At 39.7% G+C, this 18607-nt stretch overlaps 1 protein-coding gene across 1 annotated transcript in view; it reads left to right on the top strand.

The window, feature by feature from the left end:
- ARP7 (actin-related protein 7) overlaps positions 1-15535 on the top strand; it is a 47100-nt gene extending 31565 nt beyond the window's left edge. Inside the window, exons 5-7 of the mRNA XM_010260350.3 lie at positions 12832-13015; positions 14439-14506; positions 14955-15535. Of these exons, the coding sequence (XP_010258652.1) occupies positions 12832-13015; positions 14439-14506; positions 14955-15107 (405 nt within the window). The 3' untranslated portion in view covers positions 15108-15535. The remainder of the gene's footprint in view (positions 1-12831; positions 13016-14438; positions 14507-14954) is intronic.
- Positions 15536-18607: the final 3072 nt, after the last annotated feature.

The following is an 18607-nucleotide window of genomic DNA, read 5'->3' as shown; positions in this document are numbered from 1 at the left end:
GCTGGGCGTGATTGATATCTATCCTGCAAAGGTCTTGTTCAATAATTCCTTTTCTTTTTTAGATCTTGGATCAAGATGAATCTAGTATCTCTCCTCCACTTTACTGTCATAACTTTCTTCCTCTTCCCTTGTTTCTGGAAATTTACTTCTCCTATCTTTCTTGTCAACTAGAACTTTCTCAGTTCTTGCTTATTCCTCACCATTTTGACCCAATCCCAAATCAGTTTCAACCATTCTGTTGCTGTTATTTATCCTGGCCTCACTTTCTTTTGTCCTTGTCTTTGATCGATTCCCAAACCAGTTCCCACCTCCTTTATTTCCTGGAACCTAACAGCCACATCCCTGTCTTTCTCTTGAGAACAGCCCCCACTCCCCTTCTCTGCCGTGTCCTCTTTGGCTAGGAAAGAGTTTCTGTTCACAGTCTTTGATCGATTCCCAAACCAGTTCCCACCTCCTTTATTTCCTGGAACCTAACAGCCACATCCCTGTCTTTCTCTTGAGAACAGCCCCCACTCCCCTTCTCTGCCGTGCCCTCTTTGGCTAGGAAAGAGTTTCTGTTCACAGTCTCCTTTCTCGACAAGACCTCCCTTAGTTCCTTGCTATCTTCAAACCCCAACATAGCAGTAAAGTAACTAAAATTCCTTTGCTCGACATATATGAAAAAAATACCCCATTACAACTTTCTGAACATAGGGTTTTTGGTACTTTGCTACCAAATGCCACTCTTCTTTTGTTGAATGTTGCATTTGTTGGGCTGTTATGTACTTTTATGTCACAACCCAACATAGAGTACAATGTTGCACAACTTTTCCTTTTGGAACTTTCGTAGCCAAACAATGTTTCCTAGCACCAATACTAAAGTCTAAAACTCACTTTTGGCATCATAAATAACATGTAAAATATGCATGTGTTCACATACTCATAGTTACATGCATAATAGGCATCCAATGATTACCTATATATGAACATATTGATAAATATACGTGAGATATGTATTTATAGGCACATGTAGTCGTGCTTAAACAAATAACCTGCATAAACCTAGCTACCCATGTGGGGCCGGGGAGTGAATTGTATATGTTTGCTCAAAAGAAGTGAAAAGGAACAGTCGAATCTGATAGCTAAACCCTATCAGTCGACCATAATATGAATTAGCCTCTAATTAGTTGTACAAAGACTAAACTGCCCCCACTTAAGTATGGGACAGGAAGTCTATATTCAAACTGCCACATAAGCACATAACTTAACAGAAATAAAATGACTAATCTACCTTTATTCGGCTAGCTCTAATACTCCCCCTCAAGCTAGAGAATATATGTCAAATAATCCTAGCTTGTTACATATATAGTTCACTCTCCCTGAGCTTAAGCCTTTTGTAAACAAATCTGCCCATTGATCACCTGAGCCCACATGTTCTATGCTTATTTCTCCAGTAAGGACCTTTTCCCTTACAAAGTGGCAATCAGTCTCTATGTGCTTTGTTCTCTCATGAAAAACATGGTTAGATGAGATGTAGAGTGCAACTTGGTTGTCACAGTACAATTTCATAGGTCTATCCATGGAGAACCCGATTTCTTGTAGGAGATTCCTCAGCCATACTAATTCACATGTAGTGTGTGCCATGGCTCTGTATTCGGCTTCAGCACTGCTCCTTGCCACAACCATTTGCTTCTTACTCTTCCATGTCACAAGATTTCCTCCAAGAAATGTTCCGTAACCTGTAGTAGATCTTCTATCAGACACAGAGCCTGCCCAATCTGCATCTGTATACCCAATTACCTCAAGTCTTCCTCCAGGTTTGTATAATAATCCACGGCCTGGAGCTCCCTTCAGTTACCTTACAAATTACAATTCTAAGAATTGCATTCCAATGAGGTATTCAAGGGTTCTACATAAATTCGCTCACCACACTGACTACAAAGGAGATGTCTGGTCTCGTGATAGTCAAATAGTTCAGCTTCCCCACTAACCGTCTATATCTTCCAGGATCATCAAATATTTCCCCTGTATCACTGCTCAACTTAGCATTTGGCTCCATGGGAGTTTCAACTGGTTTTGCACCTAACAGTCTTGTTTCATCCAGCAGATCAAGAAATATTTTCTTTGGCACAGGTTTACACCTTGTTTTGATCTGGCAACTTCTATACCCAAGAAATACTTCAACGTCCCAAGGTCTTTTGTTTAAAAATGGTTTTGCAGAAAGATCTTTAGTTTATCAATCCCTAATTTGTCACTGCCAGTTATGACAATATCATCCACATAGACCACTAATAAAATATTTCTGGCTTCTAAATCATAGCTGAATACTGAGTGGTCAACCTGACATTGTTTCATACAAATATTCTTCACTTCACTATACTTCCCAAACCAAGCATGAGGCGATTGTTTCAACCCATAAATTGCCTTTTTCAATCAGCACACCTTACCATCCTCCCCCTGAGCAACAAACTCAGGTGGTTGCTCCATGTATACCTCCTCCATAAGGTCACCATGAAGGAAGGCATTTTTAATGTCAAGTTGAAACAAGGGCCAATCATACATAACTGCCAGGAAAATTAAGACACGGATAGAGCCAATTTTAGCCATTGGAGAGAATGTCTCAATATAGTCCACCCCATACAACTGTGAATAACCTTTAGCAACAAGTCTGGCCTTTAGACTCTCCACACTACCATCCGACAAGTATTTAACAGTATACACCCATTTACAACCTACAACATGCTTACCGGGAGGAAGAGTAGTGAGCTCCCACGTTTGAATATGATGAAGGGCAGAGAGTTCCTCCTCCATTGCCTACCGCCACCCAGGTGAGGTAAGAGCCTCTTGGACATTCTTAGGTATAGAAATAGATGGCAACAGTGAAACAAACTGGTGATTTGAAGTGGAAAGGCGAGAGATTGAAACAAAATTGGAAATGGGATGGAGGGTACAACTACGTTTACCTTTCCGTAAAGCAATGGGAAGATCAAGTCCTGAAGGTTTTGGGACAGGAGCAACAACAGGATTTGCAGACAAGGTAGAAGCTGGAGGAGGATCTGGTGTTTGTTGATGAGTATACACGTGCCAAATCGGTGGTCGTTTAGTAGGGATCTGCACTGGAGGAGGTGAAGGGTCAGCCCCAACTGGAACAGGATCACAGACTGGAAGAGGAAGAGGAAGCAAATGTGGAGACACCAATACTTCAGGTCCCGAGAAGAAGGGGACATACTCAAAAAAGGTGACATCAGGACAGACATAGCACTTCCGAGTAATGGGATTGTAACACTTATACCTTTTTTGGGTCCAAGAGTAGCCAAGAAATACACACTTACTAGAGCATGCATCCAACTTGTCTATCCCAGGACTCAGATTGTGAACAAAGCATACACAGCCAAAGACGCAGGGTGTTAATGGAAAGGGAGACAAGGTGGGGAACAAAATAGAAAAGGGAGACCGACCATGAAGAATGAAGGAGGGCATCTGATTAATAAGGAAACAAGCAGTAAGTACAACATCACTCCAAAATCGTTTAGGAACACTCATATGATGAAGAATAGACCGAGTAGTTTCAAGGAGATGATGGTTCTTTCGTTCAGCCACCCCATTTTGCTGAGGAGTGGATGCACAGAAGTTTGATGAATGATGCCATGCTGTTCTAAATACTGTTGAAAGGAAGTAAGAAAGTATTCATGACCATTATCTGAACGAAGAACTTTGATTGGAACACCAAATTGTGCACATATTTCAGCATGGAATTTTTGAAAAATGGAAAATAATTCACTCATTTCTTTCATTAAATAAATCCATGTCATCCTTGAACAATCATCAATAAAAGTGACAAAATACTTGAAACCATTATAGGACTCTATTTTAATCGGACCCCAAACATCTGAATGAACCAAAGCAAAAGGACTCAACATACGACTATCAACTCTAGGACTGAAGGGAACCTGACGATGTTTCCCATACTGACACGACTCACATTGTAAAGACGACAAATGACTCAAAGACGGAACTAGTATCTTGAGTGCCTTGGGAGATGGATGTCCTAGTTGACAATGCCATTGTAGAGGAGTGAGTGAAGTCTGAAGTGTAGCTGACGCCACCACCGTCAAGGTAATACAATCCACCGGCTTCATGCCCCCCACCAATCTTCTTCCCCGTCTTGAGATCTTGAAAAACACAAATGGAAGGGAAAAATGTAATAGAGCAATTAAGAGTCTTAGTTAATTTACTAACACACATAAGATTGAATGGAAATTTAGGTACATATAGAACAGATGATAAAGTAAGAGAAGTCGTGTCAACATTACCAACACCACAGATGGGAGAAGAGGAACTGTTGGCAAGGGTAACAGTTTGAGATGTGGAAGTTTCTGAGAGGGAAGAGAACACACATGAAGTCCCGGTCATGTGATCAGAGGCTCCAGAGTCAATAATCCAGGGAGAGGGTTTGGATGCCAGACAAGTTATACCTGAGTGTGCAAGGGTGGCTGTAGTATGCTGTGAAGTAGCCTGGAGGAACCTCTCATACTCATCGCTACACTCACCATCTCCTTCCTGGAAACAGATGTAGATGTGGAAGGTGTTAGATCTGCCTATTGGTTATCATTGACATCAACCCCACCAGCTACTACATGATTAGCCCATGTAGAAGGAGGGCCATGGAGATCATAACAGAAATTCACCAAATGTCCGTCCCTGCCACAATGGGTACACTTCCTTGTAAAGTTACTTTTTCCTTTACCACGGCCAAATATGGAACCACCATGACCTCCTCGGGAGGCATGTCCTCCCCCTCTATTACCACATCCACCTCCTGTGGCTATCACAAATGCTGATCTGTCAGACAGTGTGGGATTCTCTGTAGATCCCAAACAAATCCTGCGAAGCCATGCAAAAACTTCCTCAAGTGTAGGAAGAGTAGAGCCTCCCAATATTTGGGCCCTAACTGGTTCATACTTTGATTTCAACTCCTTTAAGAACCTAGTGACATCTAGTTGTTCCCTCTGTTGTTGCTGAACCTTAACATCTGGAGTGAGGGGATGATAGACATTGAGTTCTGTTGAGTGGGGCCACTGATTTGTGTTGTTGAGTGGGCCGATCTGTGTTTAGTTTATTTTCTTTTAAATTAAGAAGTTGTTGGGCTTTGGGCCCATTAGTTTTTATTTTTAAAAGGGTTGTAACTATTTAGTTTGAGTTGCCGCCCTACTAAGGGCATCTTTGTAATATCTCATATTTAAGTTAATTATAAATAGAATGAGGGGCTGGCGGCTAGGGTTATGACACACAATCCTAGTTGACCTTCTTCTCCTTTCTTCCCTTTTCTCTTTCTATTGCTGAAATCTACAACTTTCTCCTCTTCCTTTTTACAAGAAGCTTGACCGAATCAGTAGATAGTGGTTTCTACTTGGTATCAGAGCAGGTTGAAGGTTTTGGAAGTGATTCTCTCATGCAGCCCTAGATCGACTGACTGCATGGAGATTTAAGAGGCTGATCGAAGCTCTCAGGTAAGTCCAGTTTTTGGATTTTCTTGATGGATCTGTATGCCCTGTAGCTGGTCTAGGGTTTCTCATCAGAATCAGGAAAAATTGGAAAAAGGGGAAGAGTCCTGTTTTTGTTGGACTCTTCAATTTTGACCTAGGTAGTGGCGCCCTATTTTTTTAGGGTTCCTTGGAGTTTTTTATAAGGGGCGATTCAAGTCCCATGTGGTTTGGAGGCTTCTAGAGAGGGCGATTGCTTTTTCTCTCTCTTCTCCCATCCCACAGAAAAGGAATCTTTCGTGGGAAGAAAGTCCAGGGCACCAAAGGAGTGTCGTTGGTTCCAGAAGGTGTTTTGTTTGTTCTTGCTACATTTTATATTTGTTTCCTATACCCTTTTGAGAAGCATGGAGGGACACCGATTTGAATATAAGCTCGGGAATGAAATGAGACCTGTGGGAGGAGGTGCTGGAGACCCCTTCGGAGCTGGGACTGTTAGTACAATTAGGTTAAATGGTACAAACTACTTGGAATGGTCCCAATCTGCAAAGATGGCCATTGGGGCTCGTGGAAAATTGGGGTATATTATTGGTGAAGAGGTGAAACCTGAAACTGGCAACTCCCGGTGGGTGCAGGAAAATTATATGGTAATGACATGGTTGTGTAATTCCATGTTGCCACATACAAGTAAAAATTTTTTATGGGCAAATACTGCTATGGAGATATGGGATGGGGTTGCAGAAACCTATTCACAAAGGGAGAATGTTGCTAGGGCTTATCAACTGAAAAATCAGATTATTGCTACAAGGCAGGGAGATAGATCTGTTGCAGCCTATCTTTCAGTCCTCAAGACCCTGTGGCAGGAGATCGACCATCTAGAGACTTTTGCTTGGGAAACCACCAAGGATGCAACTACCTATCAAAGACAGTTAGAGAAGTATAGGGTGTTCGAATTCCTTGCTGGCCTTAACCCTGAGTATGACATTGCACGACAACATCTTCTTTCCAGGGACAGTGTCACTCTCTCCCAAGCATATATGCCTTTGTGTCAGGAGTGGAGTGCAGGAGGGATGTAATGATGAAGAATCTCATTTCTGATCAGTCCGCTACGGTAAGTGCTTGAAATTCAAACAGAATGGCAATGAGAACAAGAAGGAAGACAAAAGGGACTTAGTCTGTGACTACTGTAAGAGGCCTAAGCATACAAGAGATACTTGTTGGAAGCTTCACTCACATCTTGTGCCGACCAGATTGAAGAATAAGAAAGTAAATGCATACATGGAAGTTACTGGTGACACTCCAGCCCCCCTACTACAGCTGCTGCAGTAAGGGCCGAGGTTGAGAGGTTTGGGTTACTTCTGAATCAGAGGGATACAACTAGTTCCAGTTCAGCCGCAAGCGGACAACAAGGTACATGTAGCACAGGTGGAGCTCACTCTACCTCCTTTGCCCACACAGGTAGTTCACATGTCACTGCAAACTATGTTTCTGCTTCACGTAAGGAGAGATCTTGGATTATAGACTATGGAGCCTCAGAGCACATGACCCATTGCTCCACTATTTTCTCCTCTTACCAGCTCTGTTCTGGTAGAGATAGGGTTTCCATAGCTGATGGATCCCATGTTCCTATTGCTGGGAAGGGATCTGTCAAGATTAATGATTCCATTTGTTTACCCTCTGTCCTTCATGTTCCCAAATTGAGCACAAATTTGTTATCTGTTAGTAGTTTGACTAAGAATTTGTTATCTGTTAGTGGTCGTGAAGTGAATGGGATCTACCTTCTGGATGCTCTTTCTCTTCACCAAAGTCATCATGTTTGCAGGGACAATGAGTCAAAATCTGTGGATCAGATTATACTTTGGCATAATCGTTTGGGTCATTTGTCTTTTTCTTCTTTGAGTTCTTTGTTTCCAAAACTGTTTGAGTCTGTGAGTTTGTCAAGTTTGAAGTGTGAAGGTTGTGAACTTGGAAAGCATTGTAGACACTCTTTTAAACCTAGTAATAAAAGATGCTCTTCTCCTTTTGATGTTATTCATTCGGATGTGTGGGGCCCTTATCATGTTCCCTCTATGGGCGGCTATCGCTATTTTCTCTTGTTTGTGGATGATTTCTCTCGATATTCCTGGATTTACCTGTTGAAATCCCGCGATGAAGTACCATCCTTGGTGAGGCAATTTCACCAGATGGTACTAACACAGTTTGGAACGAGAATAAAGATGTTCAGATTTGACAATGCTAGAGAATATTTTGAGAGACATCTTGCCTCATATTTGTTGGAGTATGGTGTTGTCCATCAGAGTAGTTGCTCCTACAGTCCACAGCAGAATGGTGTTGCAGAGAGGAAGAACAGACACATTGTTGAGACGGCGAGAAGCATGATGATCACAGCTACAGTTCCGGTTCGTTTTTGGGGTGATGCAGTTCTCACGACTATATCTGATTAACAGGGTGCCTTCTCGTATACTTGGATTCAGCACTCCATTCCGCCTTCTTTTTCCTCAGGGGGAGATGTTTCATATTCCTCTAAGGGTGTTTGGGTGTGTCTGCTTTGCGCATATCCTTGGTCCTTACCGTTCGATGCTTGATCCCAAGGCAAAGAAATGTATCTTCCTTGGATATGCAGAGAATCAGAAAGGGTACCGCTGCTATGATCTAGTCTCTGGGAACCGGTTTGTTACTATGGACATTACCTTTTTTGAATCTACGTACTTCTTCTTAGGGAATCCTTCTCAGGGGGAGTGTTTTGGGGAAGTAAGTCAGCAGTCTATCCCTCTCCTAGTTCTAGTCCCTGTGTCTACTCCTGTGCTTGACCACCACCCGATGTCACCTACCTTGCCACCTCCTTTGCGTTCCGTCTCACAGCATTACTCACGGTAGAGACTTCATAAGGCGGTTGATTCCACTACAGCAGAACTCACACCACTTCCTGTTGATCCCTTGGAGACTCCAGATTCGGCTGATACGGATTCAGGTATTCCTCTTGATCCCACTACTATTTCAGTTCCCATTGGTCCTACTAACACTGTTACAGATAACCTTGATCTCCCTATTGCTCTTAGAAAAGTGAAGAGAAAGTGCACTGCTCATTGTATTTCACAGTACTTATCCTATAGTGGACTTTCTCCTTCCTACCGTGCTTTTCTCTATTCTCTTGATTCAGTGTCTATACCCAAGGGTGTTAGTGAGGCTCTCTCCAAACCTAGTGGAAGACAGCTATGCAGGAAGAGATGGAGGGTTTGATTAAGAATCAGACATGAGAGATTGTGGACCTACCAAAAGGCAAGGAGATAGCTGGATGCAGATGGGTTTACACAGTAAAGTATAAGGCAGATGGAAGTATAGAGAGGTACAAGGCAAGATTTGTTGCAAAAGGGTACACACAGGCCTATGGCATTGATTATCTAGAGACATTTGTGCCAGTTGCAAAGATGACCTCTGTTCGGATACTCCTTTCTCTTGCTGCCTCATACTCTTGGCCCTTGTTTCAACTGGATGTGAAGAATGCTTTCCTCAATGGGGATCTGCAAGAAGAGGTGTATATGGATCTTCCAGCTGGTTTTTATGATAATGCTGAAAAGGGAAAGGTATGCAAGCTGAAGAAGTCACTATATGGCTTGAAACAATCTCCCAGAGCATGGTTTAACAGATTTAGAAAGGCCCTGATTGTTTTTGGCTACACTCAAACTCAATCTGATCACACCTTGTTTGTGAAGTGCAAGGGATTTTTGGTGTCAATCCTAATTGTTTATGTGGATGATATTGTTGTCACTGGGAATGATCTGAGTGAGATTGATAGTCTGAAGAAGAACCTGCATAAGGAATTTGATATTAAGGATCTTGGAGAACTGAGATACTTTTTAGGCATCGAAGTTGCAAGATCGAAACATGGAATTTTTATCTTTCAAAGGAAGTATGTCTTGGACCTTCTCCAAGAGACAGAGAAGCTTGGAACAAAGGCAGCTAGCACCCCCATTGATCAGAACCATAGAATCAGTGCATCAGAAGGTGAACCAGTAAAGGACCTTGGGAAATACCAAAGACTTGTGGGTCGGCTACTATACTTGTGTATGACAAGACCGGACATCTCCTATGCAGTAAGTGTAGTGAGTCGATACATGCATGCTCCACGAGACCAGCACTGGAAGGCAGTTGACAGGATCCTTGGTTATTTGAAGGGACATCCAGGCAGAGGCATATTGTTTACTGATCATGGACAGTTGAATCTAGAGGCTTATACAGATGCGGATTGGGCAGGATGCCTTGATGACAGAAGATCAACTTCAGGAGTGTGCACCCTAGTTGGGGGTAACCTAGTCTCATGGAAGAGTAAAAAACAAACAGTTGTGGCAAGATCAAGTGTAGAAGCCGAATATAGGGCCATGGCACATGGGGTTTCAAAACTTCTCTGGATTCGTTCTCTGTTAGAAGAAATCGGTGTACAGGCAGAAGAACCTATGATGCTATAATGCGATAACCAGGCAGCAATTAATATTGCCCATAATCCCGTCCAGCTTGACCGAACTAAGCACATTGAAGTAGATAGACATTTTATCAGAGAAAGGGTAACTTCTGGAGAAGTTCGTCTTCCATACAAATTTTCTGATCTGCAGCTTGCTGATGTTCTCACAAAAGGCGTTGCAAAGAATAAGCTGGAGCATGATCTACGCAAGTTGGGAATGTGTGACATCTACTCCCAACTTGAGGGGGAGTGTTGAGTGGGGCCACCGATTTGTGTTGTTGAGTGGCCCGATCTGTGTTTAGTTTATTTTCTTTTAAATTAAGAAGTTGTTGGGCCTTGGGCCCATTAGTTTTTATTTTTAAAAGGGTTGTAACTATTTAGTTTGAGTTGCCGCCCTACTAAGGGCATCTTTGTAATATCTCATATTTAAGTTAAATATAAATAGAATGAGGGGCTGGCGGCTAGGGTTATGACACACAATCCTAGTTGACCTTCTCTCCTTTTTTCCCTTTTTTCTTTCTATTTGCTGAAATCTACAACTTTCTCCTCTTCCTTTTTACAAGACGCTTGACCGAATCAGCAGATAGTGGTTTCTACTAGTTCATTTCTGACGTTCTTCATACTGGCATAGTACTCTTCTATGGTTTTATTCCCTTGCTACAGATCGAAATACTCCTGATAGAGCTGATATACCCTTGCAGTATTATCCTGTCCAGAATAAAGCTTCTTGGCATGTTCCCATATGTCCTTAGCTGTATCTAAGAACATAAAGTTGGCACTTATTTTGGGTTCCATACTATTCCATAACCATGTCATGATTTGGGCATCTTATTGTTCCCAGTCATCAAGCCGTGGAGAGTCAGCTGATGGTTTATCTTCATTCACGTGTTTCACTTTCCTCTTTGCCTTGAGGAAAACTTCCACTGAGTTGGCCCATGGCACATAATTCTCACCATTAAGTTTAATGGAAGTCATTTTCACACCCAAATAGTTGGAGGGGATCATCACACTCGGTTTTTGATCACTAGAATCATCTCCCGTTGCTGCCATTATGTCCCCCCACCTCTATCTCTAATGGTGAACTCTCAGTCACCAACCAAATACTACAGCAGCAAAGGCAACACTACAGCTAAACTCAGATGATAGGTTCACAACAAGTCACAATCAATCACCACTGTGCACAAACCACCATTCAGATTTAGAACAAAAGGTAAACCAGCATTCAGACAACACCAATAAGGCAGAAAGTTGATGTAGGCAATTCGGCCATTCCTTCCAGCCCAAAAAAAAAAACACAACTTTTGTTCTTGTTCACACCATTACTGATTACACAGAGCCATAAATCACCACTACAGTAATTCAGCAATTCACTAACCACATACAAGCCCTCTTGAGGCTGCTCAATAAAGGGTGAGCATCACAAGCATCACCACACAACCATATCTGTCCCACATGGTACAGGTCTGTCTGACCTTTTTTTCAGAGGTCACTACCAGTCCAAAGACATGAACTACTACAACTGCCGTAACCCTTAAACCATTCGCTCACTGTAAACACAGCCTGTTCTTGGACCTTTTTCCAAGAACCAAGGCTACAAATAACCTAGTTCTTTAGGTTCTGATCAGTCCGAGCAGATTTTTGAGGGTTTTCCAACCCAGAAACACCAACAGCACAAAAAAAGGATAACCAACCTTGATGGAGAGCTTCAGTCAACCATCCACTTATTTCTGGAGTTATTCTCTTTGAAAGGCAATCAAGTTCTGAGCAGAGAAAGAGAGGCCGAAGTGTTCTCAGACCTAGGTCGAGTCTGTGTTCTCCATTTGCAGTCCAGAAAGAAGAAAAAGGAAGTCATGAACAGAGAGGAGCAGCAGTCACGAGCAGAGATTTAAAGAGCAACGTCCTGCTCTGATACCATGTTTGCTCAGTGGCTTCAGCAGTTCGAACCAGAGCAACATCCTGCTCTGATAACATGGTATCAGAGCAACGTCCTGCTCAAGAAGAAGAAGAAGAAGAAGAAGAAGAAGGAACAGTCAAATCTGATAGCTAAACCCTATCAGTCGACCATATGAATTAGCCTCTAATTAGTTGTACAAAGACTAAACTGCCCCCACTTAAGTATGGGATAGGAAGTCTCTATTAAAACTGCCACAGAAATAAAATGACTAATCTACCCTTATTTGGCTAGCTCTAACAGTATATATTATGTACAAACACATTGATTCAAATTTTAGGTCTTGAAAAAGGCAGAGTATAATTTATATTGCAGTATTGCTGCGAAGTGTATTGCATGTACAATTGTGACCAAGTACAATAGGATTCTGTAGAGCACTATAGTTTCTTCTTGCCTGAAACATGGGCTGACTTGGCACGGTAGCCTGAAAAGTGGGCAGGTTTTGGCCAACCCCAGCTAATATACTTTGCTTTGCTGGTAGAACATGACAAATTAGCACCCTGACTAAATGCTAGGTTTAGTTATATAAATTAATAAAAGGCTAGACAAATATGACTACAAGCAAATTTCACGAACCGCCAATGGTAGGCACCACCTAGGACAAGCCCTTGATTGAAACTTTTTGTTAGGAAATGATACTGATAATTATATTCATCAGATTCCTTTAGGATGGCCCAGAAAGTAATTGCCAAATTAATTGCAAATGCCCAAGAGATTGGATAGGCTGTGATCGTCTATTTAACTTAAAGATCTCCACTTGGATCCTTCAGCAAGTTTGAGGCAAGGTCAATCACATAGCATCCATCAGAAGTATTACTTTGCCAATAATGGACCACTAACACACTACGCATGATTGTTTTATATTTTCCTTTTATACATATCATAATGTTTTATTGTACTTATTAGTGTAGAACTTTATTTTGGATACATTAAAGGTTTATCCTTGCAAATATGGTTTTTAGGTTATAACCATCAAAAGAGAAAGGTATACTGTTGGTGAGGCTTTGTTTCAACCATCTATACTTGGTTTGGAGGAGCATGGGATTGTTGAGCAGCTTGTTCGGAGTATCTCAAGTGTGTCATCTGAGAATCACCGCCAGCTATTGGAAAATACTGTACTTTGTGGTGGCACTGCATCTATGATTGGTATATTTTTCTTTCACTTGAGGCCCTCTTATTATATCGTCTAAAAGGAGAAGTCTGCAGTCTGCATCACATGGTTAATGCAAATACAATCCTGTTTGTTTTCGTTAGTCAATTGGTTGGTTGATGATTAGAGCCTCATCCCAACTATATTTGGTTTTGCTTCACAAGTCCCTTGATTCACTTTGTAGGTAGCATATTTAGAACTAAAAGTTATTCTTCATAGTGATCCAAATCCTTTTCAGCTTTCATCTTGTCCTTTCTGATCTTGTGCACTGGTTAAAATACAGGAAAAACTAAAGCTATGGTTTTAATAATAAGGGTAAAATACAAAAACATCCTGAGGTTTCTGACAATCATAAAAACATCCCCTGAGATTTCATTTTCACAAAACCTCCCCTGAAGTATTGAAAAAACCTGCAGTTACCTCCCTTTACTTATTGTCTTGGGCGGAAAACATTGGCCAGATGCATTAGTTTTTCAAAAGTGCCTATTTTACCCTTGTATTTATCAATTTAGATGGAAATTTATTAAAATACCCCCAAATATATTTTTTTTACTTTTAATTAAAAAATTCCCCAAAAGAATAAGTAATTTTACTCCATAAAAAGTTAGGTCTAGTGAAGTCTAGAGGGGTAAGTCTGACATTTTGAATTATATTGAAAGATGCCCTAATAAGTTGTAAGGGTAGTTTTGTAACTTTAAAGTCTCCATTACTGGGACAAAGATGGGAGGTAACTGCAGGTTCTTGTGAAACTACAGGAGAGGTTTTTATATTTTACCCTAATAATAAATGGGAAGAAAATCGTAACTCTACTAAGGCCCTGTTCGCTTTTCGGTAAGTTATTTACCCGGGTAAGTTTTTCCTGGGAAACACTTATCCGGGTAAGTGCATTTACCCATGTTCTTTTATTTACTAGGTAAATAAGGTAATGACCATTTTAGCCTTAAAAATCCATTATTAAAAGGGGCATTTTTGTCTCATTCAAGTGTTGGCAACTTTCCCCCTAGGTGGGAAAGTTATTTACCCACCTAGGAGATGGGTATCATGTACCTGGGTAAGTGATACCCAGGAAAATAAACTTTCCCTGGTCCCCACATAAATCTGAAAAATGAACATGGGATTATTGGTCAGTGGGAACCAAAATCCCATTGACCAACTTTCCCCCTCTCAAAATCCAAAAAGAACACCCCCTAAATGTTAAAGGAACAGTTCAGTTGATTTCTTTTGGACATTGTTACATGGTATGAGAGTTTGAGACCAACGTATGTATGAACTCTTAAGACAAATTCAGCTAAGTTTTTGTCATAATGCAGCTTAAGGGTGAGATACCCAATAGAAAAATGTAGGTTACAATGCTCATGAACTTCATTTGACAAGGAGTTGCACTTTTAGAACTGCTTATGTGGGGTTTGATTTCTGCAGGATTTGAAGAGAGGTTCCAAAAAGAATCTAACTTATGCTCATCAGCCATCCGTCCTTCTCTTGTCAAGGTAGTTATTTATTATCTATGTGATGATAAAATTCCATGTTTAAACTTTTCTACAAGCCATATATGTGTAGACTCTTAGCTGTTGAACCAATTGGTGCCTGTTACATACGTTTCTCATCTATTTAATTGATTTGTTGCTCCTTACGTTTCTTGAGTTTGTGCCCTGTCTTTTAAGGTGGGCCTTGATTCAAGAGCCTGGTCTGATGGACATTAAGGCCCAAGGGTGCAGCCTGGGCGGGCCTGGGTTGGGTATTTGTTAAAATTTGAAGGGGTGCCCAGCGCAAGGGCCTGGGCCCAATGCAGTTGAAATTCTTGAAAGCAGGTTACGAGATTTGCACCCCGCAATGGGCATCAGTTCTGCAATCTTGGGGTGTAAAGAGATGGATTATACATCTTTAAGCGTGCAATAATTTTGCTATAATATCTGATTTTTTTTTTTCTTTTGACAGCCCCCTGAATATATGCCAGAGAACTTGACCAAGAACTCAGCATGGATGGGAGGTGCCATACTTGCCAAAGTTGTCTTCCCACAAAACCAGCATGTGACCAAGGCAGACTATGATGAAACTGGACCATCAATTGTCCACCGGAAATGCTTCTGAAACTATCCTAGTGCATGCTTAGAAGTCTGCCTTGGGTCCATGCCATCTAGCTGTACGCCTGTACCATTAACCAGCAGGTACATTACTAGAAGACCGCGCAAGATATCATCAACCTGAAGAATGAAGATCAATTGTTCTTGTGGGTGCAAGCTGTTGTAAACGATCCCTGTTACTAATATACAAGAGTGAATTTGTACAACAGTATGCTGTGAAGTGATTGGTTTCAACACGAGACTTTTTTAGGTGAAAATATAATAGGATAATGGTATTGATCTATTTAAATCGTTGGTTCTCTTCTGGATGAAACTTGATTTTGGTTGGAATGTTTAATCAGATGTATGCTCAATTTATCAACTTGATTTTGGTTGGAAGATCAAGGTATAACTTCAATGGGTGATAACTTAAAAGGATCCCTATTCTTTTTGTCCATTGAGAAAGGTTCAAAATATTGCAACATATTGGTCCTTCACTCCTGGGCCGATAAGTATTGTTTCTGAGGCTTGATGGAATGCGGCGTGGGTGAAATTGGTGATTATAACGTTATTTCATTCCATCCGGGTCATCTGGTACATACAGATTTCTCTTTTCAAATTCACCACTAATTAGTTTTCCTGTTCATGCATCAATTCAAGTTCGAATTTATTTCACAATAAATTCACCAGTGTTATTTTTCTAATTAATTCCCACGCTTTATCCTTTCATTGATTGGCCACTACTATTTTTCTAATTAGCTCCCTCACTCTTTTTCTTCTCAGTAATTGGTCAGTAATTTTCTCTCCTATTCACACCATAGTGCCGTCAATTCAAATTCGAATGTGTTCCCTAGTAAATTTTTTCTTGCAAAATGCTACTATAAGGAAATTTGAACGCTAATTTCTTGGTTGGGAGGGAACAAATCCACCACTTGATCATGATTCAATTGTTTGTCACAATTATTTAAGTTTTGGATTTTAACTCACATTTTCTCTTATTTCACGATTTAACTCGGATAAATTGGGGGATTCTTACAAGTCCGACAAATGCATCAATAGCACTAAATCTAATGTTAAAATAACTGCAGAAGGTATAAACACATAATAAATGCACACTTTCAAAACTTTACTATGTTTTGAAGAGATATGTTACAGACAACAATACCATGAATCTAGAAAATGTAAATATCATACAATAACTTTACTGATAATATATCAAAAACCTTTCCAAAACATTTTCTAGAAAATACATCGAAAAAAAAAAGTTTGAGCTTCCAATTTACTAAAAAATGATTAAACGGCAATAAATTGTAAGATCAATGAGTTTGCTAGATTATTGATAAACTCATTTTATAGTTCTTCCTTACCATGAAAATAATTTAGAATAAATATTGTTTTTTTATTTTCAGATTTGTCCTAAAAAAATAAGAAAAATTATTTTTGACATAAATTGTTGGTAGATTAATCCATCTTATAGTTCATTGTTCCAGTAAAAATCATTTAAAACATTATCAAAAATTATTTTTTTTTATAAATTTTGGATTTTTCTAATTTTTGGAAAAACTCCATAGATCTAACAAGTTTGGACTACCAATATAGTTGGGTATATGTCAGTCTATTAAAATTGTGGAAAATGTTTAAAAAAATATTGAATAGCAATTCATTGACTTATACTGACTATCAAACTTTTAGTAGTGGTCATGACAATTGTAATGGACTTACCGTAGCAATTAGGAACTTTTTGCTGCAGTCATTACTAACGCCACAAGTCCATTAATAATTAATGGGTCTAAAATGGAAAATCTCAGAAGGTAGTTAAAATTTAGAGCCCATGCAATTAGGAAAGGTGAAACACGGGGTAATAGTGGACTTATTGTCTTGCATCTTAAAGACCTAACGCCGGTCTAAATTCTATCAATTTCAATTTCATATCCTCCCAATTATGGGGTTGATTAGGGTATCAAATTTAATGGTTTTAGATAGGAGTTAATTAGTGGGTTAATGTGTAGAAGTCAATGAGATAATTATGGCGAGTTAATGGTGTCAATAAATGTCAAATTTGAATTTGTAAGAGAAGTTAATGAGATTGAATAAAGGCTTAAATATATGAGAGTAAATGATTTTAGTAATGTGAAATTTGAAATTGAATGAAGAAGTTGATGACGTGATGTGAGAGAGTTAACGAAATGATGTGAGAGACAAAAGTTCAAATGCAAATATAATAAGAGGGTATCAGCCAATTCATTCGCCCATAGATTGTATCAGTCCATATGTATGTGGATACTTGCAGGTAGAATGGAAAGTGGTTTCAGCCATTCGGCCATTCCAGTTGTGCCCTGTGCTAGATTGATAGTAACCTGATCAATAATTGATAGGTAACTATTAGTCTATATCAGCCGATCGATACCTTTGAAATACTTCAAATCTTGATACTGCCCTGATTTGATCCAATACTTTGTGTATCATTACCATGGGTACAAGTGGAATGGCATCTTACAATAATGACCTCTTCCTTGTTTTCCTTGTTAATGGATGAATCTTGATTAATTTCATCATCTTTCTTTCACACAAACTCAACAACCATTTCATATGTAATTAATTCCTTATGCAAGAATTGTAATCTTTGCCAAATTTCATACGCAGATGTACTTGAAGTGATTTTGCCAATTTCTTCTTGGCTCAAACTTCTCTTTAAGAGGTTTATTTGCCTTTTCTCTATACTTTCCCAAAGATTGTACTCCATGGAGATGAGGTTAATTCTCATCCTAGCCTTCCAGTAGGTAAAATCAATACCATCAAAGATAGGAGATAGGAATATAGAGTATCTTGAAAAATGGAGCACTAACATGAATAACCATTGTTCACCAAGTTATTAAGCTTATAGATTGGTGGGCTTGCTTTGATACCACTTGTTAGGGTCAATGGCCTTATCCAGGGGTGAATTAGGTAAAGCTTAAAAAATCTTTGGCTACAAACAAGTAAACCACAAAACTCTTTCCCTAAAACTAAAGCTAGGCCTTTTTGATAATTAGAATCAAGATGTAGTCGAATAAAGGCTTAGTCAGTTTAGTTCAATAGTTAATCAAGATGATAGTCTCAATGGCTAACACTATTGTTGAAATAAGATTGTAGCTACAAAAAACAAATGAACAATATAAAAGCACGAGTAATAAGGGTTAGTAGTTAAATAGCTGCTAACAAGTGGATACACCTAAATTGAAATATAACAAATAAGTATTGCAATCATCTATTAGATTAGTTGTGCCATAGTTAAATAGACAAAAAAAGCACTGAAAGTAAATAATTGCTGAAATTTAAATGGCAATTGAAAGTAAATCAGTAAAATGAATGTCTACTGCTTAAATGAGTGTGTTTGAATTAGCAATTGGAGAGAGAGGATCAACTACTAGTAGGTAGTTGAGATACAGACCAACTACAAGTGGGTATCTATGAGAAGGAAGTGATGTTAGTAGCTCAATAACTATACTAAGTCTTCTTGTATCTTATAGATCAAAAGAAAATCAACAA

Source organism: Nelumbo nucifera, chromosome 7, assembly GCF_055504915.1.
Source record: "Nelumbo nucifera cultivar China Antique chromosome 7, China Antique-T2T, whole genome shotgun sequence".
Classification (NCBI taxonomy): domain Eukaryota; kingdom Viridiplantae; phylum Streptophyta; class Magnoliopsida; order Proteales; family Nelumbonaceae; genus Nelumbo; species Nelumbo nucifera.
This window is presented reverse-complemented; position numbering and strand designations above follow the sequence as displayed.